The sequence below is a fragment of the Cervus canadensis genome, chromosome 27 (assembly GCF_019320065.1).
Source record: "Cervus canadensis isolate Bull #8, Minnesota chromosome 27, ASM1932006v1, whole genome shotgun sequence".
Taxonomy (NCBI): domain Eukaryota; kingdom Metazoa; phylum Chordata; class Mammalia; order Artiodactyla; family Cervidae; genus Cervus; species Cervus canadensis.
Window position 1 is genome coordinate 45,670,785 of NC_057412.1, and position 25,724 is coordinate 45,696,508.

Below are 25,724 nucleotides of genomic sequence, written 5' to 3' on the forward strand. Positions count from 1 at the left end.
ATTGCATCAGACTTACTAGTCAACTAATTTAGTCAGGGGGCTTCCTAGTTAATTGAAATCTGCATCTTTTTGTTTTCTCTGAAAGTCATGGAGAAAAACAGTATTATAGGTGGAAGAGGTTTTGAGTAAGAAATAAAAGATTTTTCAGTAGACAGATGTGATTCAGTTTAAAAACAAATACCACAAATGATAATGCTTATCCAAATGTGAGGTGACAAAAAATGGCCCATATTCTTACCCAGGAGGGGGTTTTGCGTTGCGACAATGAGACGGTTGTGAGCTCAAGGAAACAGGATGGGATGAAGGAATCTTGTATTCATCGTCATCTTCCTCTGCCGGGTCTCTTGTTTTCTCTGAAAGGGAATTCGCTAATGGACCAGTACACCTACCAGAGGGGGAAAAAAATCCAGTCTAGTTTTAGCATAATAATTTAGGACAGGCAACTCTTATGTGACCTATTTAAATCAAAGAATCTATGTTGTCTCTTGGGTTCATTTTTTAATTACAGGGTAACATCCTAAGGGTTATTCTTACACTAAATACAAATGAAAAGGATTTTTAATCTTTTGTTAAGACCCTATTGATGAAATAAGAGCATTTTCATACTTATAACTTTAAAATGGCACAATAAGAGAAACCAGTAACCTATCAAATAAAATGAAAAGGTCCTAGAGCTGTAAGTGAAGGCATAAAATTATTTACATCAAGTTAGTAAAATATTTACATTGTGTTCCAACTTAAATTTGTAAATTAAGATGATATAGATACACGGATACGTGTATCCGGATATAGATACATGGTTGTTTTATATATTAAGTATTTATAGGTCAAATTTCAGTCTCCTGTATTACGTATAGTTGAAAAAAATCCAGTTTCATTAATGAAACAGTTCTTTCTCCTGCAAAGTTACAATTCAGATAGTTAAATTTCTGCCCCAGCAACAACTAAGATCTAAAAATGACTGGAACAATTAGAAGTAGATAATAAGAGAACTTAATAAGTCTTTAAGTGGAGTCCATTGTTTTCATGGTGCAAATTTCCTGGCTATATAAAAAAAAGAATGAATATATATAAAACAATTACCTAATAATAAATTTTTTCAAGCATTTTACTCATTCATGTGAGTAAATAAAGTCAATTAACAAGCCCAGAATACTTTTTTTTTTTAAACAGTTATTGTTAATGGAGTTTACTCTAAACCCTTGCTGACACCGCTGAAAAACACCAGAGTAGAAACACAGAAGCCTACTGTGGCCAACTTTAGGACAACCAACTAGTTTGCAAGACACTGGAGGTACGTATGGATCCAAAACATTTTGTGAATCATGAACTTCAAGATAAACCTGTTCCTTTCTTTTTTTTAAAGTAGATCTTTGTGACTGCAATTTTGCAACACCTTCTGTAGAGGGAGCAAGAGGCCTTTGGTATAAGAGCCATCAAGACAGTTTTCTCATTTTTATTTCTCCTTACTGGTTTGAATGAAAGCAACTTTAAGAGTTTTTCTCCCTGCCCATTATGAGAAGACATTCTGAAAAACTGAAAGGTTCTCAAATTTCAACCATATATCAGAGTCCCTAGGAAGTTCAGAGATGAATTTTCAAATCTATTTTTGCCCGTCTTTGAAGACTTTTTCAATACTAATGTTTGATTTCTTGTTTGTTTGAGCGACCTTGGGATTCAAAATGACAGTGCAGGGTGGAATCAAATCACAGTGGTGCGGGGACAGGAGTCCACGGTCACCAGGCTAATAACCCAAGGGGTACACCCACCACGGTGTAATCTGGAAAGATGTACAAATGAAAGATCCCAAATGAAGGCCACTGAGTCCATGGACTGCGAAATGGTGATCTGATGGGAATTAGAGCAGAGATTTCAAACATGAACTTTTCACAAATTCTATAAACATGTGGATATAAATTTAGCTAACACAAGGGCCAGAAGGGTTCTGTTAGCAAAAGAAATGAAAAAATCCACATACTTTCTATGTCCTAACATACTTTCATGTACAATGAATTTTTTTCCCCTAGGAACTTGAGGCATATATTGTATAAAAGAAAAAGATTTGTTGACCAAATATTCAAAACTCATTAATGTCAGGAATGTTCTATCTGCTTGTTCCAGCTTAATTCTAAAGATTTTTAAGAGTTTTCAAAGAAGCAGTGTACTATCACATAAGAATGGACAATTTTTGATATCAAATCTGGATGATTGATTTTATCTTCAATGATAAAGAATTTCATCAAGGTAGTTCCCCCCCACTGTCTAGCTGCAAATCAACAGACGGAGTATCCTGAAGAAAAGGAAAAGCAAAGGGCATCTAATATTTTACTGCGAAAACCTACTGTGGAGTGGGGTGTGGCAGACACTCAGTCATGTCCGACTCTTTGTGACCCCATGGACTATACAGTTCATGGAATTCTCCAGGCCAGAATACTGGAGTGGGTAGCCTTTCCCTTCTCCAGGGGATCTTCCCAACCCAGGGGTCGAACCCAGGTCGCCCACATTTCAGGCAGATTCTTTACCAGCTGAGCTATCCTACTAGTCGTAGATAATTAGCTTAAATATATTTTCAGGAAAGTCTTCGAGTGGCATTTGCTTCATATCTAAATCCAAAAAAAGGCCTGGATATCCTGATATCCCACTTAGCACCATCTTAATAAAGTTCTAAATAGACTTTATTTCTCTTTATTGTATTTTTAATGCAGACTTTTTATGTAAGTGTAATATTCTAATTAAAAATAAGCCAATATATAAGAATACTATTCCGGTGCATTTTATTCAGTATTATTTAAATTTTTATACAAAATTTATCTTAGTTCTGAAGGGAAAAAATAAAAGCAATTGCTATCACTTAAAAAAAGGAATGTAAACTGTGAACTTGGGGTGATTATGTGTAAATGCAGGTTCACCATTTTTAACAAAGGTGCCATTATGATGAAGGTCATTGAAAATGAAGACGGGCAGGCATGTGTAGGGGCTCCCCTGTGGCTCAGACGGTAAAAGAATCTCACTGCAAAGCAGGAGACCCATGTTCTACCCCTGGGTCGGGAAGATCCTTGGAGAAGGGAATGGCTACCCACTCAGCATTCTTGCCTGGAGAATTCCATTGACAGATAAGCCTGGCAAGCTACAGTCCACAGGATCGCAAAGAGTCGGACACAACTGAGTGACTAACACTTTCAGGCTTGTGTGGGGGCTATCCAGAAAACATCTGTACCTCCTCCTGAATATTGCTGTGACTCAAAATGGCTCTAAAAAATAAAGTGTTAATAAAAGAATCTAAAAAAGAACAGATGTATGTATATATAACTGAATCAATCTGTTCACCTGAAAATAACAGATCACTACAAATCAATTATATGCCAATAAAATTAAAATATTAATAAAATGAGAAAGGTACAAATAGATAATTTTCATACAAAATTTGTCTGGAAATTTGTCTATAAAATTTTATTGTATATAAAATACCACAAAAGAAATTTCAATTTATGAAAATTATTACACTACTTGTAATTATTTTTGGAATATTGTGGTTTTTTGCCTTCAAAAACTCATTCAAAATATAGGTTCAATTTTACTTGCAATCAGGTAAGTGGTAAAATTAAGTTTAAGAACTTTTGTTAACTATCATGTATGTTTACTTCTGGTAGTAGAGAAAATAATTTACGTGACATGGGGAAAGGTTCACTCATTGATTTAGCTCATGGGAAATTTTTAGGATACCAAAGGAATAAAATAGAGCAATTTTATTTGGCTGGTTCCAAGTTAAAGCTGCCAAGTAAACCATCCTTCCATTTATAGCCAGTACTTCATTCCCTTTATATTATCATCATGCATTCACAGAGCGTTCTGCACTGTGGCTGTCATTTCTGAGTTAATACACTGGTAACGCACAAAGACACACAGTACTGAAGATACACAGCCATCCTTCCCACAGCCGGCACCTCCTGTTAAATTCAGCGTGTGCTATTTAAACCTTTAGTGAGAAATAATCCACTTTCTGCATGTGCACACTTGAAACAGAACAAGGATATATTTTCTAATGCTTTTCTTAGTGATTTTTGCATTTTGAACTGAAGGCTCACAGATACACTCCTCTGTAGCCTTCGACATTTCTGATTTGAGAGGTATATAATCAGAGGGGTGACCGTCTGCATGGCCCTTTGGCTTTACCTATGTAACTTATACCTCAAACATCACCCTTACCAAGTACTTTCTTCCCTTAATTTGAGCAGTTCCTGATACCTTGATTATTCGTCAGCTTTTCCAGGACCAAAGCAAAGTAGGAACATCCACCTTCACTGTTTATAGATGAACCTCCTGTGACGTTGCCCCACAAAACAGTAACTCTCTTTGAACTTGAATCTTTTCTATGATGTGTATTTAGTTAACGTTCATTCACTGACACTGTGTTTTCTCTATAGTCATCTAGGTCTTCCTTATATTTCTGTCTTAGCTGCAAAATGCTTAAGGGTAGGCCCTGAGTCAACCAAGACCTGGCGTGGTGTGTCCCACAGAGCACTCCCGGCCATCAGCCAAAAAGAAGGAGAGGCTATTAAGAGAGATAGGTGACCAAACTGTTATGGGAAAGAAAGCTATTTTTAGCATCCCTTTATAATGTAAAAAATGTTTGAAATATATTATTTTGCTTATTTTCTACATGTAACAAGCTTTAATAATCTCTGAAGGCAAGGTTTTAAAAAATATCTTTTATTAAAGTTGAATATTCAGAGCCTGGGATATACATATACCTTGGTCCATAGGTCTTATACTAATCATCCTGGTCCTAACAGAGAAAATACCCAACTCAGAGAAATCACAGCCCAGCAAAGTGGTAGCACATAATCCAGCTGTATCTGAAATGAGGATTACACATGTGCCGCCTGTAAGCCATTTCCCCAGCATCTCAGAGTGCGCTCTATAAACACACATACTAATTTTAAGGATTCTTTTTATGACATCAAGAAGAATCAGGGTGGTATATTATTAGGCCAAATGTAAGCCTGAAGTATAAACACTTTCACTAGCTTGCTTTTAAGTTGGAGAAACAAATTTTACATTAATTTTTAAGTTAATTTATCCAGGCTCAATATTCATTCCTAACACTTCAAGGGGACTGTTTTAGAAATCAAGAAGATAAATGTTTAGAAAACTTTTTTTTTTTTTTTGAGAATCTCATCTTCCAATAACATGTTGAACAGTAAAAACTTCACAATGATATTAAAAGTGTCACTACTTATAATTGCCAATAACTAGACACAACTCAGATGTCCCTCAGTAGAGGGATGGATAAACCACAGTGTGTTTTACAATGGAATACCTACTCTGGACAATAAAAAAGGAACAAACAAACAAACTTGATAGCTTGGATGAATGTCAGATTCCCTGTGCTAAGTTAAGTAGAAAGAAGCCAAACTCAAAAGAAACTATAACTAACTGTATGATTCTATTTATATGACCTTCTGGAAAAAGCAAAACTATATGGACACAAATCAGACTGATAATTTCCAAGGGTTTTGGTAATGGAAGAAGTTGACACAGGGCCTGGGGGATTTTTTTGGAGTGAGGAACTGTTCTGAACTGTGGTAGTGAATACATGACTCAGAATTTGCCAAAACTCCCAAAACTGTACACTAATAAAGCAGGGTGAATGTTACTCTATGAAAATTATGCTTTAATAACTGGAAAATTTTCATTTAAAGCTCATAAATTCACTTTAACTCATTTAAGATATTGCAGATAGGCATCTTTCACAAACAAATATGCTTAATATCCCTGAAAAAGTGAAAAGTGAAAGTAAAGTCGCTCAGTCGTGTCCGACTCTTTGCGACCCCGTGGACTGTAGCCCACCAGGCTCCTCCATCCATGGGATTCTCCAGGCAAGAATACTGGAGTGGGTTGCCATTTCCTTCTCCAGGGGATCTTCCCGACCCAGGGCTTAAACCCAGGTTTCCTGCATTGCAGGCAGATGCTTTAACCTCTGAGCTACCAGGGAAACCCTAGGGGCTTTCAAATCACTTATCTAATTCTATTTGCACCTACAGAGAAATGTTGGCAGAAACAAGAAATGTTTGAATATGGTGGAATATGTCAAGATGCCTGCGCTTAATGTGAAAATAAAAATCTCATTCTAACCACATGCCTTTTCTATGAACAGATCAATATATTCATGGGGAAATGGAGAATATATGATAAATTATGCCTCTGTGGGACCAAAAAAAGACAGTATGAGGAATATAGTTTAGATTGTATATTTAAATAGAATGTAGTGGTTCACATTTCTAAGGCTTCTAATTATTTGTGAGCATAAATCAGTTGTATAGTAAATTACAAGTAAATTTGTCAGAGTATTGGGATTAATGTTAATACCAGTTTTCATCTTAGCTTTTACTCAGAGAAAATGAAAGATTAGTGAAATTAGTGGCACTCCCACACCCAGATCATAGCCATCCTCCAAATGTCATTTTCCCCTTAATGGATGAGAGAGAGAGATTATAATACTGTGTGAATTTAGATATTATAAAACTAAAATAAAAAGGAGAAAGGTAATACCCATAGTGGTTTTTACCTTTTCCACATATTCTCTTTCTGTTGAGACTAGTTTAAAATGATATACTTGCAGCCCTCAATTATTTTCATCACTGTGTCAACAAGTAGGTTTTAGGGATCCACCACAAAACATTAGAAAACATGTGAGGATGGTCAAGCTGCTTTGCAGGAGATATGAACAAAATTTATAAATCAATAGGAATATGCAGAAAAAAATAAAGTCTGAGTTTTAAATACTGAGTTGTATCAGTAGGCCAAAACCAAATGCACACGCATTTCTACATAAAACATCGATGAGAGAACGCCACAGCAATCACAGGGAACGAACTGAATAGGACCCATTCCATGCCATCCTTCATGTATTAGGTCAGTGGTGACTTACAGAGAACTGCCATCTTCAATAACAGTGCACCTTCCCATCCACCCAAGGTAAAGCAAACAAAAAAGGAACAATACTAATGCCTCATCTTGGCAAATATTGAAAATATTTTTACTTGAATAAAAGCAGGTTCAAAAATTAACAAGAGAGCGTCACTATTCATTCACTAGGGTTAAGAAAAGAACAGCTGTTAATTACATCTTGATCTTCCATCTAAAGTTTTCTACCATCTTATCTGTAAATCAATGAAATTAACTTCTTATCATTAAACATAAACAGGATTAAGGTAAAAGTGACGCGCATGCTGTCCACACAGACCCTCAAGTGAACAATAACAGAACATGCTCTCCTGCTCCTTTGCGGTTGGCTAGAAACAATGAAGCCTGGTATGCATCATATATAGGATGAAAAATTTCCATCAATCATTTTTCCCTTAAGTTTTTAAAAATTACAACGTGATGTTTGCTTTAATAGCTCCTGTGGCTTAGTAATTTCTTCTCTGTTCTTCACTCCCCAGTCAAAACAAAGCAAAACAAAACAAAAATATCCCTTCTCCCATGAATTTGCTTATATATAATATAAAGTTTAAAGCTTCGATAGTATGTCCAACTGTCCCCTCAGCATCACTACTTGGACATGTGTGTGTAATTGGCACCTGAAACTCAACAAATCCTTAAGTCTTAAATTTACCACCTTTGCCCCCTATCCAAACCTGGTCCTTCTCCAGTCTCCCTCCATCTGATAAATGACACCAACCCATTCACTCGGTTTCTTGAACAAAAAAACCTATGTAAGAATCATCCCTGATTTATCATACCTCACAGACATCCAATTTATTAACAGGTAGTGTTGGATCAAAACACAACCCAAGGTGGGCCATGTAACTCCAGCGCCATCAGCCTGATCCAAGCCCTGGCCATCTCTTACTGGTTCACCGCATCAGACGGCTACACCCACTGATCTCTCTGCTCCCACTTCTGCTGTCCTGAAGACAGTTCACACAGCCCCAAGCGAAACTCTTTAAACACACAAACCAGCATCAAGTCACAACACTGACCAAAACCCTCAACGGCTCCTAAAACTTAGCAAACCAGAGTTCTCTCCTGGCCTTAAAGGCAGTATGTGATCTAGCTCCTGTCTACTGTACTCCACCCCACCCTCCCGGCCCTCCTGCTCTTCTCCAGATACGCCAAAGGCATTCGCCTGCCTCACCGTCCTGTACGTGAGTTCTAATCCTTTATGCTCTTCGCTCTGACAGCCTCATGGCTCGCTGCCTTCTTTCAGGTTTCTGTTCAGTATTACCTTTCCTGATGACCTCAACCAAAATATAAACCTTCCCATCACTATTTATCTCCTTCCCTGGTTTATTTTTCCTTCCAGCACTTACCACAACCAGACAGTATACTACAGTTATTTGCTTACTTGCTGTTCTCCCTAACTAGAGCACAGATTCCAGTGAGGGTGGGACTTTATCTTGTTGACTCTGACTCTCCAGTCAGTACATGCCGCTGAGTGAAAATGCAATAGGAAGGCAAAACTTGTCTTCTCCGTTCATTGAGCTTTTTGAGCTGTGGTGTTTGCGGTGTTGGAGAAGACTCTTGAGAGTCCCTTGGACTGCAAGGAGATCCAACCAGTCCATCCTAAAGGAGATCAGTCCTGGGTGTTCACTGGAAGGACTGATGCTGAAGCTGAAACTCCAGTACTTTGGCCACCTGATGCAAAGAGTTGACTCACTGGAAAAGACCCTGATGCTTGGAGGGATTGGGGGCAGGAAGAAAAGGGGACGACAGAGGATGAGATGGCTGGATGGCATCACCGACTCCATGGACATGAATTTGAGTAAACTCCGGGAGTTGGTGATGGACAGGGAGGCCTGGCGTGCTGCAGTTCATGGGATTGCAAAAAGTCCGACACAACTAAGCGACTGAACTGAAAACATTAGGACCTTATCTGTTTAGAAAAAATCTGTAACAATGATCAACACCACCACCTCCAACAACAAAAAACCTTTTCTACAAAACTATGAATATTGATTCATGTGTATTTAAAAGCTTAGTAAGTTCAAAAGTACAAAAGGTCTATTTATAAAAGACAAAAAACAAAAAGAATATTCTTTTAAAAAATGATATTCCTCAGCATTTCAGAACATTATTTTACCTGAAGTAATTATTCCATTAATACACATAATAATACCTTTGCTTATTGGCCATCAATATCTTGTGTAAAGTAAAATAAATATTTTTAATTGTTTCACGTTTCATTTAATTTTGAAAAATCAAATTATCCCAAGATAAAACCTGACACTACAATGAAAAGAATCTACATAAATTTTTCCTTCTCCCCCTAAATTACAATTACCCACATTACAAGCATTTATTTAAGAATTTATAGCTGAGTGTCAATCAACTTAAATAGAAACATTTAAGGAAAAAAAATCAGTAAATCTATAATATGCAATAGTTGGGCTTCCCTGGTAGCTCAGCTGCTAAAGAATCTGCCTGCAATGCAGGAGACCCCGGTTCAATTCCTGGGTTGGGAAGAGTCCCTGGAGAAGGGACAGGCTACGCCCTCCAGTATTCTTGGGCTTCCCTGCTGGCTCAGACAGTAAGAATCCACCTACGAGGGAAGAGACCTGGGTTCGATCCCTGGGCTGGGAAGACCCCCTGGAAGCGGACATGACAACCTACTCCAGTATTCTTGCCTGGGACAGAGGAACCTGCTGGGCCACAGTCCATGGAGTCGAAGAGCTGGTCACGACTGAGGGGCTAAGCGCACACAGACACTCGTAGTTTCAGCTTGCTTTTACAAGAATCTATTTTTAAAATTAATTATATATTCTTCTAGGTCACCAGATAAATTACACCATAAAAGTCACAAAGTTATAATCATACTGTTTTACAAGAAAGTAAACACTATCACAGAGTAACCTCTTCCAGCAATATAACGGGGATCAGAGTAACATCAAATAACTTGACAGTTACACTTCAGTAAATATTAGTAACACAGTATAGATTTAAAAGTAGATACCAGGGTTGACATTACTGAATTCACCACTGGGCTTTCAGCATGTGGGAGGACTGTCAGAGGTCTGTGTTGGGTAGGTCCTTTACCATCTGGGTCACCAGGGAAGCCCCTATGTTGGGTAGCAATCTGTTGGTTGGCTTTGGCCTAATTTTGAGCCAAGCACTAAGACACCAACATGGAAACGGACTTGAAGATCCAACATCCCTGTTATCACTGAGTGGCATTTTGCTAACACCTCTATTCTACAACCCTCCAAAGTGGAGAATCTACACTCATTGTATTCTGGTTATACACTCAAATGAAGCTGAAATAACCAAAAACAAAGCAAGCAAATTAAAAAACCCAGAGCATACATTGATATGAATCAGCCATAGATTTACACGTATTAAATAAATAAATAAATAAATAAATAAATAAAAAAAAAAGAAGTCACACACACAAAAAATAAAAAAACCCAGAGCAGTAATCCAATTTACACTGGCTTCAAAAAATGGGATACAACCAACTAACTATAAATGAACATTCAAGTTGCCAAGTGTGCATTTGTAATTAATACTTTAGATAACTTTCTCTTAGAAAACCACTGCATGGAACCTAAAAAGTTGAAGCTGTAAAGGATTTAATTTTGTTTGGTTGCTAAATTGTATCTGACTCTTTTGTAACCCCATAGACTATGTAGCCTGCCAGGCTTCTCTGTTCATGGGATTATCCAAGCAAGAATACTGGAGTGGGTTGTCATTTCCTCCGCCAGGAGATCTTCCTGACCCAGGGACTGAACCTGTGCCTTCTGGATTGCAGGCAGGTTTTTTTACCAAGCCACCAGGGAAGCCCAAAGGATTTGAGAGATCATTTAAGATAAACAGATCCCTTCATTTATCAGATGGAGAAAGTGAGGCTCAGAGAAGTTACCTTGTTGAAAGACAGACAAATACTTCATTCTGGAGTCACCTCATCTAGTCACCCCTAAGTCTGATCTTATTAATATTTTAATGTTCACTTCAGAATTCCATCCTGGTTTCATAATAAATACAGGATAGCATAAATAATTAAGAAAAATGCTTATTAAAATATTGACAAAGGACAGCATGAACGTATCTCTACAATATAATCTAAATCATGTAAAAAAGTGAAAAAAAAAAAGTCAAATGTTAAAACTATGGGCACTGTTATTTGGGGTATGTATATGATTGTATTTATGTATCTGTTCCATTTTTTTCTTTCTTTATATATTTTCCATATTTTCTATAATGAATAACTGCTAACCATATGTCAAGAGTAAATAATAAAATGGAGACATAAACATGCTATTAAAAGCCAACACCTGTAGTTTGAACTGTGGTTAATTTGCAGCATGCAAAATAGGAAATTAATTTGCTATTAAGGATGTACCATTAAAGTATTTTTCTTTTAAGTAAAGCAGCTACCTTGTTTCTGAGGGAAAAAAAATCAAGAGTAAATGGGACAAAAACATATCCACCTACATATACAAAATGAAATGTTAGAAAAATATCAATTAAATGCAGTTGACTATGAATTTGTTGTTGTTTATTTATAGGAAAAACAAGCACTTCACATTAAATATAAATGAAGCAAATTGTAACCTCTGCCTTTTATCCCATTTGCCAATATGAATTTAATAAACAGAATGCAAAATTTTAATCTCTAATTGTAGCCAGATTTCATGTACTTCATTTTCTGATGCTCTCTGAATTAGAGGTAATTGAGCTTAGATGTTTTAATTATATATACATATATCCAGAGTTCATTTGGGGCTATAATATTATATGTTATTACTGATGTAGAGTCTACTACACAGAATATGTCTATTTACTTCTAACTTCCATGTCTGCTACATATCTGGCAGCTCCAGGAAAAGTGGCCACTGGAGAATGGTCCAGTTAGCTCAGTTCCCCACTGTCCCCTAAATGATGTCAATTTCACACTCTTTGCTTTTCCTCATGGACACCCCTTCCCAAGTGTGCTCATCCTCCATGACTCAGTAAATTCCCAACCTCTGAAAACATCCTTGACTTACAAAGTCTATAATGGACTCTTCTCCAAGCATATACAAAAACTAACAAGTTAGATTCATACAATTTACTGCATGATGTTCTCTTGTGATTTTATGTATGTTAACTTTATTTTAAAGCAGATTGTAAATTTCTTGGGAGGTGGTATGGACTTCCCAGTCGGTGCTAGTGGTAAAGAACCTGCCTGCCAATACAGAAGATGCAGGTTCGATCCCTGGTTCAGGAAGATCCCCTGAAGGAGGAAATGGCAACCCACTCTAGTATGCTCACCGAGAGAATCCCATGGACAGAGGAAACTGGCGGGCTACAGTCCATGGAGTTGCAAAGAGTCGGACACAACTAAAACGACTTAACATGCAAGCACGGTATCTAGCTTATTGTTCTTCTGCATTCAGTGATCAGCAGAGGAAGGAGTGAAGATGCTCGAAGACGTTCAGCTAGAAATGAGGGACTTAGCAGATGATAGTGTTAAGCAATGAAGCATTCTTAGTATACTCACTCAATAACAACTGTTGTAAGGCATTAAGGGAAAAGCAGAGATTACAAGAAAAAGTTTTTGCCCTTAAAACCTTATAATCTTTTTATTATGAAGAGGCACTTTAATATTAGAAAACAGTAAAGTGCATAATTAAATGTGTAGAAAATAAACTTGAGGAGGAAGAGGAATGAAATTCAGTCTTTTTATCATCACTATAACAGAAGTCTCAGAAGTTTTCATAAAGAAGTAGAGCCTGAGACACGGATCTTCAGAATAAAGATTCTGAAAATTTAGTGCATAGGAGGGTACTGTATGGATGCACAACACCAGAAAAAAAATCAAGACAAGATTAGAGGGCAAGCATTAGGAATTCCTGAACAATATTTTTAGTTGAGTAGAATTCTGTGGATCTTGCTGATAGCAGGAGAGCACAGAATTAATTTAGAAGGAAAGAAAGAACAATGTTGGGTTTTGAGTAGGAAAGTGATTTGTGGAAAGCAGAATTTAAATTAAATCAGCTATGTGAATAAAATATTGGGCAGAAGACAAGCGGCTGGATTTAAGATGAGGAGGAGGAGAATGGCAACCAGGAGATTTGGTTTTACCCAGGTTTTATTTGGGTAGACACTATCACTTAACTATCTGATGTCCCTATTTTTCAAATGAGACACTTGGTTAAACTAATTTTTCTAGCTTTAAAATCCACTGATGTTAATTCTGAGATCAGGGAGAAGGCTATTTTAGCTGGCCTGTTATAAGCCAAAACTAGTGCAATGGGGAAGATGAGCTGAATATGAAAAACTCAAAAGAACAATTAACAGGGATGGGTGGCTGAATGGATTTGAGAAAGTGAGAAAATTGGAGGAACCAAACATCATTTTGTGATGTCAAACTGGGCAGCTGGCATAAATGTGACGCTTCTGAGGAAGAGACAGGGGTGGGGAGGAGAGCACTGTGCTACCGGAGCCTCCGTCTGGATGTAGGGAAGACTTAGCTTTTTCTCTGTTAGTTTCTGTGCAATCTCAGAGTGCAGGTAAGTCTCAAAAATGCTGTAGTTATCAGCAAAGAATCACTGGGAAGACCCAGAGTAATCGGGTGCAGAGGGAGGTGGGAGGGGGGATCGGGATGGGGAATACACGTAAATCCATGGCTGATTCATGTCAATGTATGACAAAAACCACTATAATAATGTAAAGTAATTAGCCTCCAACTAATAAAAATAAATGAAAAAAAAAAAAAAAAAAGAATCAGAAAGGATCTGACTTCTGTCACTTCACTTTAAAAATCCAGCTGGTTTATTTTCATCGACACACTCCTAGTCACCCTGCACTTTCTGTACTGAGAACCTCAGAACCACTCCAGACAGCAACTTTAGGCATGAGAAATTGATCTCCAAATCCAGAAATACTTACCGGATGCTGGGGAGAAGGGTGGCAGCGGAAGAGGGTGGAGAAAGCCGGGGAGGAACATCGTATTCTTCACTTCCCAGGTGACCATTGGAAAAGACCTGAAAGGCAATCAAAGGGTTAGCTTAGAATTTTAACTTCTGAAGGATCTTAAAACAATAGCCGCTCTTAGACGTTCTGTAATTTTGAAAAGAATATATCATTTCAGCTTATTTGAACAAGTGAAAAATCATATAATTTACTTAGAAGAACCATAGTGATTATCTGCCACCATCCAAAATACTACCAAGTTAGGTGGAAAAATAAAATATAGCATGATACTCATCCTGAGGGGAGATGCTACAGTTTCTATAAATCAGATACAGATTAACTAGATAAATAAGTAGTAAAAGTTTCCAGACATGATGAGTTTTTGGTGAAAAGTTAGCACTCTCTTTAAGGATTTAATAAGGGAAAAAAAGTATCACTGGGTGCAATTCTTGTTTCAATTCCTCCCAAATAAATTACATCTCTCTGGGGTTAACAGGATATTTCTAAAGTTCTTGACAAAATCACAAAGGAGTATAATCAGAAACGCCTTTGTTCTTTCAAGGTCAAAGCTTCAGCACTACTAGCAATTAGAGATCTGGTCTGGCTTTCAAAGAGCAAGCAACTTTAAACACAGTTTTTGGTGTGTGAACAACTCAAACCAAAACTGTTACCTTGCTCATAAGCTACAACAGCCAGCATTTAACTACTCAGAACTCAGGAATTCTGACTTCCAGGCTGCTCAGTTACATTATGGGAGCTAACAACTGCTCTTCACTAATCCAACAATGTGAAATTAAAGCAATTTAAAAGAAAAAAAAAAGAATAACCTTGAAAAGACAGATGAAACATATTTTAAGACCCTTAAGTAATGATTAGGATTTTCTCATGGAGCTCTCTCCCAAACTATTTATTAGTTCATCTACAAATGGTATAGGCTAATTTGTGGCAAAAAGGATGTGATGTAACTTGAATAGTTCTAGATAACCCAATGAGTAACCTACCAATTTGTTTCCCCCTGCCTCAATGTTCTAGAATGATGTTGAAGCTTTAGAAGTGAAGCAGCCACATTTACCCGTGTCAACTTAAGAAAAGGAACATGTTTTAAAGAATCCATTTGAAACATATCAATGTTTGCAATTCAAAGCTACACAATATAAATATTGTATCATTCAAGCTATCACTCTAAAAAAAAAAAAAGTCCTGTGCTAGTTTTTGATTTCTCATTACATTCAATACACTAGAGATGAACTATGATAAAAATATCAATGTATCTTTAATTTTATCATAGGTTTATAACTATGGACCAAACAACTGAACAAGGTAGAGTTTTTTAGATTTTCTAGAGCAAGAAATTTCTAAGCTGACATTAATTTTTGTACAGATCAGTGAAAAACTTTAAACATTAAAAAAATCCCTTTTAACCAACAAATACATGTATCAAGCCACAAATGCTCATTGTATAACAGGCATATAAAGTCACTCTTAATTGGAGTTCTGGGCAATTAACTGTTGCCAAAATGGATACAATGTAAGATTTCTGCAATCAAAACTCTGTGAGTGTTTCTGTCATAAATACATTTAAAATTCATTCTGGAAAATGTCATGTAGGTTTATATGCAATTATTTGTTTTAATGGGAGCAAGTACCTAATGTATTGTTGACACCTAGTAAAATTTCAACAATTATAAAATAAAAGGGAACTATGGGAATAAAAGTTTCTATTGTATTCCACATGAGTTTTTTTTGGGACAAAGACTGATTTCCTCATTTTATAGGACACTCCTTCAATGCTTTACACATAGTAGAGTGCAAATGAATACTGACCGCTTATTAATAGATTACATGTGTGCAAACAGTAAATGACCTAAAAATGCAGGTACTAAAGTGATGTTTGTATTTGTTTACCTAAAGTAGCTGGATGGCAAGATTTAACATTATTTCATTCTGAACTCTATGTTCCCACCTGCACCTAATTTCATTAGACAAAATCATTTCATTTAAAACTACTGAAAAAGTGCAGTGAGTTACAACTTCTTGAGCTAAAAATAAATACATTAAGTCCTCTGGAAATCTGTAAAGCATTTTGCAAACAGGAGAAAACAACAACTCCTCATATGTGTAAGCTGACAGTATCAACCGAAGCAGTTCACACAGAAATCTCCTTGATTCAGCCTTTAACTGTCAACTAAGGAAACTTCTCTCTCTTCTGCCTTCCTAGCTCACTGTCACATATTTACTACAATTCCATTGGACATGCTTATTCATACTAACTTAAACATTCTGTCACCTCCTCTATTTGGAGGTGACAAACAGTTTCAAGGGGTCAGATCTGAGAGAGTACTCATGTAACACTCTACAGGAGGCAGTGACCAAAACCATCCCCAAGAGAAAGAAAGACAAAAAGACAAAACGATTGTCTGAGGAGGCCTCACCAATAGCTGAGAAAAGAAGATAAGTGAAAGGCAAAGGAGGAAAGGAAAGATACACCCATCTGAATGCAGAGTTCCAAGGAACAGCAAGGAGAGATAAGAAAGCCTTATTAAGTGAACAATGCAAAGAAACAGAAGAAAACAATAGAATAGGAAAGACTAGCCATCTCTTCAAGAAAACTGGAGACACCAAGGGAACATTTCATGCAAAAATTGGCACAATAAAGGACAGACACAGTAAGGACCTAACAGAAGCAGAAGAGGTTAGAAGGGGTGGCAAGAATACACAGAAGAACTGTATAAAAAGGTCTTCACGACCCAGATAACCATGATGGTGTGGTCACTCACCTAGAGTCAGACATCCTGGAGTGTGAAGTCAAGTGGGCCTTAGGAAGCATCACTATGAACAATCTAGTGGAGGTGATGAAATTCCAGTTGAGCTATTTCAAATCCTAAAAGATGATGCTGTGAAAGTGCTGCACTCAATATGTCAGCAAATTTGGAAAACGCAGCAGTGGCCACAGGACTGGAAAAGGTCAGTTTTCATTCCAACCCCAAAGGACAATGCCAAAGAATGCTCAAACTACCGCACAATTGCATTCATCTCACATGCTGGCAAGGTGACGCTCAAAATCTTTTCAAGTTAGGCTTCAACAGTACACGACCTGAGAATGGCCAGATGTACAAGCCAGACTGAGAAAAAGGCAGAGGAACAGATCAAATTACCAACATCCACTGGACCATGGAAAAGCAAAAGAGTTCCAGAAAAACATCTACTTCTGCTTCATTGACTACACTAAAGCCTTTGACTCTGTGGACCATAACAAACTGTGGAAAATTCCTGAAGAGATGGGAATATCAGACCACCTGACCTGCCTCCTGAGAAATCTGTATGGAGGTCAAGAAGCAACACTTAGAACCAAACATGAGCAACACACTGGTTCAAAACTGGGAAAGGAGTACATCAAGGCTGTATGTTGTCACCATGCTTATTTAACTGATATGCAGAGAACATCGTGCAGAATACCATGCCGGTTGACTCACAAGCTGGAATCAAGATTGCTGGGAGAAATATCAATAACCTCAGATATGCAGATGACACCACCCTTACAGCAGAAAGTGAAGAGGAACTAAAGAGCCTCTTGATGAAAGTGAAAGAGGAGAGTGAAAAAGTTGGCTTAAAACTCAACATTCAGAAAACTAAGATCATGGCATCCGGTCCCATCACTTCATGGCAAATAAATGGGGAAACAATGGAAACAGTGAGAGACTTCATTTTCTTGGGCTCCATAATCACTGCAGATGGTGACTGCAGCCATGAAATTAAAAGACCCCTGCTCCTTGGAAGAAAAGTTATGACCGACCTAGACAGCATATTAAAAAGCAGAGACATTACTTTGTCAACAAAGGTCCGTCTAGACAAAGCTCTGATTTTCCCAGTGGTCATGTATAGATGTGAGAGTTGGACTGTGAAGAAAGCTGAGCACCGAAGAATTGATGCTTTTGGACTTTGGTGCTGGAGAAGACTCTGAGAGTCCCTTGGATAGAAAGGATGTCTAACCAATCCATCCTAAAGGAAATCAACCCTGAATATTCCTTGGAAGGACCGATGCTGAAGCTGAAACTCTAATACTTTGGCCACCTGATACAAAGAGCCCACCCACTGGAAAAGACCCTGATGCTGGGAAAGATTGAAGACAGGAGGAGAAGGGGATGACAGGTGATGAGATGGTCAGATAACATCGTTGACTCAATGGACATGAATTTGAACAAACTCTGAGAGATAATGAAGGAGAGGGAAACCTGGTGTATTGCAGTCCATGGCGTCACAAAGAGTCAGACACAACTGAGCGACTGAACAACAAAATTATTCTGATCCTATCACTCCTGTGCCAGAAAAGCTTTAAACGCACTGCTTTGTCTACCAAATTACAGATAACATAGTGTAGAATATACGGCCCTCCGTAACCGCTTCCAGTCGTTACTGCCACAGCGTGACCTACGGTCCTCACTCCGTACGCACTGCAGTCTGTCCGACACTCACTTCCTGCACTGGGCTTACCTCCCACTCACACGCCACCCTCCCTGTCCTGTCTACACAAACATCACCTACGGACCTTCTAATGTCAATCGCCAGTGGCTCTCCTGCACGAAGCTTTCTTTAGTCCTTCCACCCTGCGTCTCAGGTAGAATGTTTCCCCTCCTTGGAGATCCCACACTGTACTTTCTAGATGCTTCTCCTATGCCTCACCTGTTAGGTAACTGTGTATCTGTCTCATCCTCACTAGACTCTGCTTGATCTCTTTTGTATTCTCCTCAGTATCTTGAATATCCTACTCATTTAACTCAAAGAGGTTGAAGGAATAATACTTATTAAGGGGAACTTATACTTGTGGAAGAAGTATAACCTGAGTTATCACAAAATTTATTATCAACTCTAGGTTACTCTAGATGAACATTTTTCTACATGCCTCAAAATTAATATTTTATTAATATTTTAATAAATATTAAAATTCATGTTTTTCTACATGCCTTTCATCCTAACTTTGAAGTGTGAAATGTTTTCTCATGGCTCAGATATTGCCTACAAATTAATGTTAAAGCATTTGGGACCCTCAAGATATAGGGAAGACACTATTGTGATAATGCCGGCACAATTAAGAAAAAGCTTTTTTAACATTCAAAGTCTGAGATACAATCTCCTTTTTCCCATCCCACACATGTAAACCCACACGTGCACCAAACTGAAAACACTGCTATAATTTATCCTCCAACAACATTAGATTAAAGCTGAAACACTGTACACAGAGGACGTATTTTCTGAAAGACGACACTTGAGATTCACAGATAAGTTTAAGGTCATTCTTATAAACATGTGCCTCTGCACCAAACCAGCAAAAGCCACATATCAAAAAGAGGAATCATTCTGTGTGTTTATCTAGCAGTATCTTCAACAGATTCTTGTGCACAGGGTCATTTTAGAATGATGTCACTTGGAGTAACATGACCAGTCAGAGATAGTGTTTAACCATATAAGAAACAGTAGCATTCTTAATCTTTTAAGAGGAACAAATAAAGACAGTTGGACACAGTGTCATTATCTATACATAAGCAGATACATTTCAGGTTCCCAGTATCTTAAAACATTTTAGTACAGATATTTTTACCTCAGATAATTAAAAGAAACAAACCAGCAATAATAAACAAATATCTAGCCAACATAATATGAATTAAGGAACAGGTTTATAATGTGGCTGGAATTTGAAGGAATAGAAACAGTCCCCTAGGAAAGAAATCTCATACCAATAAAATAAAGCAACCTCATAACTCTTAGCTTGCAAGTTTCATGTTAAAAGGAAAGTAGTACCTTAGCTAACTTGATTATGCTAGGTGGGAGGCGGGAGAGAATGGGGAGAAAATGAAAGTCACAGAAAATTCTTACACTCCATTTTAACCATGAATTAGAGTGCTTTTTTCCCCTTAGAGCTCTCTATAGTTAGCAAAAAGAGCAATCAGCATTTAATTTATTCTTGCTGCCATCACCATTTATCTAGTGAAGATGCAAATAAAAAGTGCAAATAGTTCTAATGGATGACGGGGGCTGGCACACGGACAGGGGACGCATGACGAAGGGGAGGGAGTCCTCACTGCATTTACAGAATGTTCAGCTTTATGAATTCCCTTTATGGTGTTCCATATGTACACTCAATTTTAAATTTTTAGTACTTATCTAAGTTTTCCTACCTTTAAAAAGGGAAGATGGTATTTGAGACATTTCCTTTAATGAAACAAGTCTAAATGACAGTTGCTACTATTTGACACAAAAACATATTTTCTTACCTTTGGAGACACTGATGGGTTACATGAAGATAACAGCCTCCAAGTATCTAAGTCCCTATACCCTTTATTCCCAGGATAATATGTTTTTAAAAACAGTTTTTAAAAAGTGCACACAATGTATGCAGGGTGAGAATGCATTGTAACACAGCATTTTCATTAATATATGAGTCTTCTTAAATCAAAATAATTCTCCTTCATCCCTTCTCCTTTGTCTCCCTCTTACTGTGACTACCTATGTATAATGACTGCTTGTCTAAAAGAGTAAAAAATCCTATTTTAAACACACAAAAAAATTAACATTCTACTTTTGGCTGAAAGCCAGTGCTGGAACCGTACTTTAAAACAACAACAACTCTCACACTGCTCGTGTGCCCCGATCGCCCTCCTCCTCCAAGCCCTTCCCCGCCCGACACCTGCCCCCGGCCGACTCCAGCACGCACACGCCTCCGCCTCCGTCAGCGGCTTCAGCGCTGTAATCACTCGGCAACCAGTTACAGGTGCCTGCGGAGTGCTCACTAGGGACTATGCTGAATAAGAGGAGAGAGGAAGGGGAGAAAGGGATAATGATTCCGGTTTTAAATTAAAATCAAAAGTAAGGAGAATTATGGTAAACGAAAATGAACTCCCTACCTAGTGTGGTTTTATTCCAGAACCAAGGGATATGGAGATTTAGATATCTGGAGGGAATAGATAACTATTCCCCTAGAAATGAGGTACTACTATTGGTTCATTTCATAAAGTAAGGGAAGTAAGTGGAATTAGGGGCAAGGATGTGGTAAGTTGCTTGTACACATAAAGCCAGCAAATTCTAGAGCAGGAAGTAAAATTCAGGCCTGATTCGACAGCATGGTTGATCTGTGTTGATCAGATTTTTTGTTAAAATGCAGCTAGCAGATTTGCCTTATCATTTTTACTTCTGCCTAAAACAGTTGAACAGATACTCCTCTACAAAAGCACTTTGTTAAAGAAAGGAGAGAGAACACTGGGACACTGGTTATCCTGATCACTTGCAAAGTCTTGCATGTAGAAAGTATTTACAAATATATATTAAATAATTAAATTAGTCTGGACTGAGGAACTACAAAGACGTAAGATGAGAAACAAACTCCAATCCAAGGTCATGCAGAAACAGGATTCTAGATGGACTCAGCCTTCCATCTGCTGAAGTCAGACTCACGTCTCCCAGCAGTGAAATGAGAATAATTAGGCTTTTTCTACTTTCTGTCAGCTGTTACACGCTCTGTGGCCTACCAAAGTGGAACTGTTTCCTTAAAAAGATAATAAAAAAGGAGACTAAGGGCAGACATGCTCTGTTTTATGGCATTTAATACATCATATATAAAGCCTTCTTCATAATCTGCCTTAAAAGTCAAACAACTAGACTGAAATGAGAAATCTTAGATGTCTAATTTGGGTTGAAATATTCAGTCTAGTTGTAACATGTAATTAACTTTGAGACTATAAGCACTGCACTGCTGATACACACAACATATGAGATTAGACCCTAAAGAATTTTAATTAGGACTATTTAGATAGAACTAAATAGATTCAGCTTTCAATAAGAGGGAAAGTTTGCAACTTAATCAATGTCCTCTGGGATATTAATATGTATCAAAGAGTAGGACATGAAAGTTCACAGAGAAAACATGTAAAGGAAATTTTATAGCTGAAATCACTATTATACCTAAAGTTGTTATACCTACAGTTAGTATAATAAAATAAAATTCCCTACCTATAACCTAAGCAATTATAACTCTACTTTAAAAAACCACCACCATTCATAATAGCCTGTGTTCTAGGGCTTAGAAGGGCAAGATTATATTAGTGTTAAGACTATGTAACATATTATCTAAGAAAAACCCTGAAACAAGAGGTCTTCAAGGAACTGGACAGTATAATTATTATATTTTAAGTATTTCTCAAGTTCATTCAGGAAATAAATTGTAATATGTTGCTAAGATATAACTATTCATGTCAGAGCTTGTCTGAACATTCTCCTGAAGTCAAGTGTGACCATGTATGAATGAAAAGTAATAGAGACTAAAGGGGGTGGGGGGGGAGGAAATCACTGGGAAAAAAGACAAGTCATTCTTACCAAGATTCCAGGTTGTAGAAACATAACTTTTGAGGATAAAGTCTCCATTTTTAGAGAACACTATAAAAATGTTTTTACAAGCGCTATCTCTTCCATTGACATCGCCTTTACACGACCTTGGAGAAAACCTTTACAGATCTTCATATTTACAACAGATGAAAGACTAAAGGTACCAACGGGAGGCGATAACAAAAACTTTCTGCAAATTGTCATCACTCTTCCCCTTTGTTCTGAGTGCCAGAGTAGATAGTTCTGACTCCTGCTATCCTGGCCACTCTAATAATATTTAATTATTAGGAAAACTAATAGTATTATACAAAGTATTCCTTCACACATGTGCATGCACACACATATGTGCACATACACACAGGAATTTAGTACAAGCCATTTTTCACACTTGGCTCTTGATTAAGTCACCCACTACAAACCATTATCTGGAAGGTAGAGTCTACCCCCTAAAATAACAACTTAAGATCAGAGGAGATAGGAACACTTTAACATTACAATCTTCAAAAGAGGCAAAGCCTTCTGCAGCTGAAGGAAGATGGTGACAATCTAATCCCAGAGTCAAAAGTATCACAGAAGCAAACACCAGGATATATGACAGGACAGCTCTGTCCAGGGCCCACTGAGGGGTCTACACGCACTGATTTCTGCTGTTGCCTCTGGTTTCCTGTGTGCCTAAATTCTTTTCCGTACATATAACTGACAGTGGTAATATATACCGTGTTAAAACTCATTATGTGTTAAGGGTCTCTTTCAGTATTATAGAGAAAGAGCTTGCTCTGTAACAATGAATAAAAAACTTGGTGTTTTGATGTAGGTGAGAAGTTCAATTGACCTGTCTAAGGGGTACTCTCCCCAGGCAACAATAATTCCAATGACTGATTGACGATATGCTATAACAATACAACTTTTTTTCAAATTAGATGGAACTAGAAGAGTTGGGATTTCCAGGTGGCTCAGACAGTAAAGAGTACCTGCAATGCAGGAGACCCGGGTTCAAGCCCTGGGTTGGGAAGATTCCTCAGAGAAGGGAATGGCGACCCACTCCAGTACCCTTGCCTGGAGAATTCCATGGGCAGAGAAGCCCAGTAGGCTGCAGTCTATGGTGTTGCAGAGTCAGACACAACTGAGTGACGAACACACTTTCCCACATTTTTTCCTTTTTTTTCAGAAAAGTTAAAAAGAAGTGCTGATTCTCCCATGACAATTTATTAATGGGAAAATATTCTGCAGATGAAGTAAGAGAAGGTATACTAACCTTCTGGGAAATTGTGTAGTATCTTCCTATGAAAACTAAATCATTACTTAGACTCTTTTTCCTGACTTCTTTTAGGTTCAAGTTTTAATGAGCTTCTGATTTTTATAACTTGCAGATAATCAAAGACCTGCAGGGAAATGTCACACTAGACACAAAAAAGCACCACCCAACCTTTTATACTCCTTCCTATCAGAAGATTATAAGCAGGCTGTGTAGCTTCTGCTTTGTGTATTTCTTACCTTGGCTCCTTCTAAAGGCACGTCATTGCGCCTGTGTTTCCGGAGAAGCACTGGGTCAGAGCCCATCCGACTATGCCTTCCATTTGCATTGGAACTCGCCGTGATTCCAGGCTTCGGGGAGCCGTCCCCGACGAGGCGACATCCCACCGACTGACTAGTCCCCAGCACGTCCCGCGGGCACCAGGCTTCAAGAGGCAGGGGCTGGTCTCTGGGAGGCACGCTTTCCACGTGATGGATGTGACGGCTCAGTCTGTTGTCGGGGGGCACTGGGGGAGGTCTCTCGGGTGGAGGGGGAGGAGGGTCTCTTAAGGGCGGTGGTGGCGCTGGGAGTGGTTTATCTTGTTTTCTCACCATGCAAGGAGAAGACTGAAGAAACACAAAAGGAAAAAAAGAAAAGATGTTCCATGCACTGAAATACCTTCCAGACTAATATATTATTGCTGTTGTTCTCTAAGCCATAATAGAGCTTTCTTAGATTCCTGTGCCTTCTTTTAATGAGTTTCTTTTATCACCAATTAATGAAAGTTTAAAAAATTATGAAAAACTCAAATATGTCTCATTAAGATTTCTTTGTAAAAAATGAACACATAAACTCAAAATTTAGGATTATAAGGACTACAGGAAAAAAAGCAGCAGAATATCAAAATTATATGATGATTCTGACCAGTTGACATCAAAATAATGAGTCATTAAGTATTTTATTTGCATGTTTCTATGATTTAAGAGAGACAGCAGATACCATCAAGAAGTTGTTGCTTTACTTTTTAAAAGAACACCTTGATTTGCAACATCTCTGAAAAACAGAAAATGCTGGCTTTGTTATTTTTGGTTTCACCTCTACAATACAAAGCAGCTGACAAGGGCAAGATGTGCCCCGGTTCTTTACCAGTCATTGGGTGGCGCTAGTGGTAAAGAGTCCATCTGCCGACACAGGCCTCGCAGGTTCGATCCCCGGGTGGGGAAGATCTGGAGAAGGAAATGGTAACCTACTCCAGTTTTCCTGCCTGGAAAATTCCATGGGCAGAGGAGCCTGGGCAGGCTATAGTTCGTGAGGCTGCAAGGAGTCGGACAGGACTGAGCATACACACACACACACGGGAAGAATGAAAAATCACAAATAATAGAGCAGTGTTATGTACAGACCTTACTTGCATTGTATTGATCCTTGGGGGGAAAAACCGGTTTGATTCTTATATGGAAATATAAAAGTATAAGCTGCTAAATTGATCTATGTGACTTTCACAGGCTTTGTTTTCATTTACACAGCTCATCTGACAAATGATTTGTGCTTTTATTGCTAGGAAATACTGTAGAAAAAAGGAATGTGTTGTGTTTACATAATTCTGACTAAGTAACATCCTAAAAAGTCTTACTATGATCTTAAAACCGTGTTAATTGTAATGTAGAAAAATCCAGTACTACTAAAACACTGTGTTTCCAACTAGTTTTACACTGTAAAGCATGTCACCAAATGGGATTAATGTTTAAAATCTTATATTTAATAAAGCAAAATACTCCCTTATCAAATTTGGAAAAAAAGATCTGCACAGAACTAAAATAAACTGTGGGCTTAAGTGTACAGATAGAATTATGTCTTTAATATTAAAGAGGAATATAATTACTTTGCAAATACTGTAATTCTTTGTAACTAATTCCTTCATATACAAAAGGTACATATAATTCCCTCTCCTGCGTCACCTTGAGACATGGGTGATAATTTATCACATCCTAAGCCCTTATGCAAATACACTTCCGTAACATTTTTCTTGTCAAGACACTATGAAAATGAGTATAAAATATCATTTAATAAGAACATGCAATTTATTTTAATACATATAATGACCTTTTAAATCCATTTTACGGAATAACCATACTTACTCCACTGTTTATTTTAGCAACCAGGGGGCTGTCACAGACATGTGCTCTCTTTGAATAATTACGCCACTGTTACAGTAATAAGG

General features: G+C 37.8%; 1 protein-coding gene across 9 annotated transcripts in view; it reads right to left on the reverse strand.

Moving 5' to 3' along the window:
- The window catches only part of CBLB (Cbl proto-oncogene B), a 217,007-nt gene that overhangs the window by 30,214 nt on the left and 161,069 nt on the right, over positions 1 to 25,724 (reverse strand). For 6 of the 9 annotated variants that reach the window (XM_043448984.1, XM_043448987.1, XM_043448986.1 and 3 more), the window contains exons 12-14: positions 23,764 to 24,129; positions 13,873 to 13,967; positions 239 to 385 (exon numbers count right to left, since the gene is read on the reverse strand). In XM_043448984.1, the coding sequence (XP_043304919.1) occupies positions 239 to 385; positions 13,873 to 13,967; positions 23,764 to 24,129 (608 nt within the window). The remainder of the gene's footprint in view (positions 1 to 238; positions 386 to 13,872; positions 13,968 to 23,763; positions 24,130 to 25,724) is intronic. The other 3 variants (XM_043448989.1, XM_043448988.1, XM_043448991.1) reach the window with 1 other exon arrangement.